This window comes from Babylonia areolata, chromosome 15 (assembly GCF_041734735.1).
Source record: "Babylonia areolata isolate BAREFJ2019XMU chromosome 15, ASM4173473v1, whole genome shotgun sequence".
In the NCBI taxonomy this organism is placed as follows: Eukaryota; Metazoa; Mollusca; class Gastropoda; order Neogastropoda; family Buccinidae; genus Babylonia; species Babylonia areolata.
The window spans coordinates 17,842,996-17,847,995 of record NC_134890.1 but is presented as its reverse complement, the minus strand read 5'-3'; the positions used below and the strand labels follow the sequence as shown (position 1 = coordinate 17,847,995).

Sequence of the window (5,000 nt, the reverse complement as noted above, 5' to 3'; positions counted from 1 at the left end):
GAAAATCTGCACTAATTACTTCATGGCAGGATGAATTTCAAGCATAATTCCAATAAAAACCGTCGTGGCAACCCACCCTTTTTCTTTCTGATGGATAACATTGTGAAAGAGAGGCATGTCGCGAGTTGTCATTTTTTTTTCTTCTCTTATCATATAATCTTCTGTGACGACTTCAGTGACATCAGTCTACCATCATATTTGGCCGTTTGAAATGAGTGAGTTTTTCTTCGCTGATGAGAGTGCGGTGACTTGAACACACTCTGGAACTACAGTTAGTGCGTAACAGCAATGGTTTGCAGACGATGTGGCCTTTCTTTGTTTAAGATTTGGTTCGACATTTCAGTCTTTTTCTTAATTCTCAGGACTTTCTTCTTCTTATTGTTATTATTATTTTTGTTTGTTTTCCATGGCCTTTTCATGGTGTACACAAATACAATGTTTCTTCTAAGGGAATAATATAATATTTCTTATCCATCTGAATCATTTTATTCTATTTGCCTCTGTTATATTTGACTTTTCGATCGAATCAATCAAGACAGGACATGATCATACCTTCACAATCACAGGCTCCCAGAGTTCTACCATCACCGAACCTGCTGTCGTCATAACCGGTATGGGTACCAACAGTTCAGTTCAGTTTTCATTCGCTGATAGAGGCGTCACTGGGTTCGGACAAATTTATTCACGCTACATCACATCTGCTAAAGCAGTTGCCGAACCAGCAGCATAAGCCAGATATTGAGGGAACATAAAGTACATTGGAATAAATTGAGAAAAAAAGAAAAGAAAGATAAACCAAAAAGAAAATGCATAGAACAAATAAAATGAATAAATAAGTAAATGAATAAGCAAACACAAATGAATGAATTGACCAAAATATATAAACAAAATAAAACATGAATAAAAATGAAAAGAATAATAATGATAAAATGAATAAATAGACACATATATAAATATATATCCATTTTTCCTTTTTGATATTTACGAATGTGTTCTATCTGTAAACGCCTAGGGCTTATTTTCATGAATGCTCATCATCATCATCATAATGATAATGATAATAATAGTAATAGTAATAGAAATACTACTAATAATAATACTTACGTTTAACTCTCTCCATACGAACGGCGAAAGAGACGACGTTAACAGCGTTTGACCCCAATTACCATCATCAAAATATTGCAAGCGGAAGGCTCTTATACTGAAGAGGTGAATGTTGACAAAGAATACCACAATTCTGACGACGGAAGCTAAACGTTGGGTCATTCAGACACCCACTGGACATCCGAGGGGTCTGTGTAGAGGAGAAGAGAGGACTGGCCGTACTGAGTGAGTTAAACTGCGACATTGACTTCATTTTACCGGAAGCGAGTGGAACTTGTGCAGTGACTGCGGAGCGGATGTGCTGGTCACAACTAGTTAACGTGACTTTGCGCCTGCAAAAGGAAAACATCTCTCATCGAAACATGACAGCTGAATCACTAGTTTGTGTTTTTTGTCATGTGGAGGCTGGACTATGGCAATGCTCTTCTGGCTGGCTGTCCAAAGCGATGCTTGGATAGGTTGCAGAAGGTACAGAACTTAGCTGCGAGGCTTATTCTCAAAGCAAAGAGACGATACCATGTCACGCCTCCACTTAGAAACTTCCACTGGCTCCCTATAAACTATCTTTCTTTCTTTGCCATAATTTCTTCTCAGATTCTTCACCAGACTATGAATTATTTCCGATATTCTTTCTGTCTACTCGCTGTCTCGGCCACTTTGTTCGTCTACAGATAAACTAATTCTATATATACCTAAAACCCGCACAAATATAATAGAATATAATGATATAATAATGATATAATTGCACCCGGACAACGGAACTTGTTACCTCTAAACATTCGCCACATCAGATCAAAACAAACTTTCAAAAAAGCATCAAGGACTTAATTATCTGTTTCAACAGTACAATGAACAATGAATACCTTTCTCTTCATGCGACATAGGCACACGGGCGCACATGTGTACTATTGTATGTACTGAGACCATAATGTCGTAAGTCTTTTATTCATGTTGTTGGCAATTTAAAATGTTACTCTAATTTCTAGTGCTTTCCCAACTGTCATCATGAGTTAAGAATCCATGTTATAGTATATTTTCAAATTGGTTATTTTTACGCATAGTGTCTGTGATGTTTCATTCACGTAGATGAATTTCATGTCATGTGTACAGTGTGCACTTCATCAAAATGTTACTTTTGATTAATTATCTCTATCAATGTTGGTTTGTCTGTTTGTTTGCCTGTGTGTGTCACTGTTTGTGTATGTCTGCGTCCCTATGTCTGTTTGTCTCTGTGTGTGTGTGTGTGTGTGTGTGTGTGTGTGTGTGTGTGTGTGTGTGTGTGTGTGTGTGTGTGTGTGTGTGTGTGTGTGTGTGTGTGTTTCTACGCCTCTCTCTCTCTGTCTGTGTGTCTGTGTCTGTGTCTTTGTCTCTCTCTCTCTCTCTCTCTCTCGCTCTCTCTCTCTCTCTCTCTCTCTCTCTCTCTCTCTCTGTGTGTGTGTGTGTGTGTGTGTGTGTTTGTTTCTACGCCTCCGTGTGTGTGTGTGTGTGTGTGTGTGTGTGTGTGTGTGTGTGTGTGTGTGTGTGTGTGTGTGTGTGTGTCTGTACGTCTGTGTCTGTGTCTTTGTCTCTTTCTGTCTATGTGTGTGTGTGTGTGTGTGTGTGTGTGTGTGTGTGTGTGTGTGTGTTTGTGTGTGTGTGTGTGTGTGTGTGTGTGTGTGTGTGTGCGCGCCCCCCCCCCCCTCCCTGTTCCTCCACCTGTGCCTGCTGTTCCTGTGCCTCTCTGTCAGTGTCTCTGTCTGTCTGTCTGTCTGTCTGTCTGTCTGTGCCGCCGCCTGCCCCCTGCAGCAAGGTCTCTCCACCAACCGCATCAACCTGCTCCTCTTCTGGCTGGCGGTGGCCGACCTGAGCAACCTTCTGACGCACGCACTGTGGTCTCCCAGCTGCTACATGAGCGACGGGGTGCAGGCCCGCAACTGGGACACCCTGACCCAGGCCAAGATCGTGCACGTCAACATGTGCTTCATCTACACCTCGGGCTGTCTCATCCTGGTCATGAGCGTGGACAGGTGTCTGTCCGTCGTCATGCCGCTCAGGGCCAAGAGGCTGCTGACCTACAGGTGATGGGCGTGTGTGTGTGGGGGGGTGGGGGTGGGGGGGTGGGGGGGTGGAGTGGGGTGGGTGTTGGGTGTGGGTGGAAGGGGTAGGGGAAAGGTAGGGGAGGGGTGTGGGGTGGGGGTCTACGTTTCGGTAGAAAATGATGATAGTAATGATGATGATGATATTATTAATAATGATGTGTACGACAGTCGTGTTCGACTATGACCATCAGAACAGCAGAGGAGGTAACTGTTGTCCCGACTATTTTGGGGCTAGAATTTGATTACAGTGGACGGTGTCTTGCCCACGTTACATCCCCACTATCTCGACCAGGAGGGTTTCAGGACAGTAGACATTGGAGATTGTTCCAAAAGGCCAAAAAAAAAAAAAAAAAAAAAAAAAAAAAAAAAAAAAAAAAAAATGTAGAGCCTGCCTCTCTAGACGTCATATGTATGGTATGAATAAGAAGCCATTTTTAACCAGCCGCCATGGCGAAGTGTTTTGCGACACGGACTGACGGCTTGGAGGACGTGGGTTCGAATCCCAGTGGAGGTGGGTTTTTCGGCCCACGGCCGGCTCCTATGCGGGGTTGATTGTGCTGTGGGCTTAAATGTGGAGACTAGGACCACACAGTCCAGTAACATCCACTTCACGGATGCGTGTTTGGGTGTGCTGCTCTTATTACCTGACCAACACTGCAAGTGTCTGTATCACTCGGGCCTAGTTGACGCCGGGATATCGTTATGACAGACGCGTGGAGTACAGCCTTGTCACGTAGTCCCAAACCTAAATGAACCTCTATAGCATCATCATCTTCATCATCATTATAATCCTCCTCAGTCTTCTTCATCATCAATATAAAAATAAAGGCCTAAGATTATGTGGAGACGATATTTAAATGTTAAGATGCAAATTCGCACGCCCACGCACAAAGCGTCTGGGTGGGGAGAAGGATCTATAGATTTTAGTTTCGTTTGAACAAATACATTTAATATTAATTGTGAAATAAAAATCATGGAGCAGCGTCCTGTACTTTACGATAGAGATTTCAACGTTTCGGAAACACTGTTTTCAGAAACTAAAACGTATTCTTCAATTAATCAATGCTAGACAGAGGGTGGAGAGACTTGTCATCTTGAGAATTTCACGAGATCATTGACAATATCATAGTCTTTGTTTTTAGGTTACTGTGATTAAAAACAAACAGACAAAAACAAAAAAAAAATTAACATACACCCATGCGGTCTTTCTTTGAGTTTTATGTGAGACCTTCACTTTACCAATCACAATACATATACATTCGTGCGCATGGTGAAAACATCAATACTGGAAAACAACAAGTTGAAAAGGTATGTATGTTTTGTTTGCTTGTTTGTTTTCTGGTGCTGAAAAGGAAGAGAGAGAGAGAGAGAGAGAGAGAGAGAGAGAGAGAGACAGACAGACAGACAGACAGACAGACAGACAGACAGACCGACAGAGACGCTGTAACATTTTATTGTCTGTTTCATAGTCTGATGATGAACATATTATACAGTCAGTAGCTAGATTTATTTCAGAGGCACAAAGAACAAGGCATAATGAGGAGGATATCCATGTGTAAAGTTTTCTTTCTTTAAGTTGGTAAGGTAGATAATTGATATACTGAACTTGCTCACTGCCAGAATGGATGGTCGAGTTTGACTGTATGATTTTATATATATATATATATATATTTTTAAATTTTTTTTCAATTATTTCTATTTTATTATTTTATTTATTTGTTTAATACATTGTGAGAGTGTGTCATATTTAGATATATTTTTGTCTGTTTGTTGATGAAACGTTAATAAGCAGACTGTTATTTTGTATTTAAAGGTATA

General features: G+C 41.1%; 1 protein-coding gene across 1 annotated transcript in view; it reads left to right on the top strand.

Moving 5' to 3' along the window:
- The window catches only part of LOC143290129 (uncharacterized), a 7,023-nt gene that overhangs the window by 1,177 nt on the left and 846 nt on the right, over positions 1-5,000 (top strand). The window contains exon 2 of the mRNA XM_076599415.1: positions 2,890-3,161. Within this exon, the coding sequence (XP_076455530.1) occupies positions 2,890-3,161 (272 nt within the window). The remainder of the gene's footprint in view (positions 1-2,889; positions 3,162-5,000) is intronic.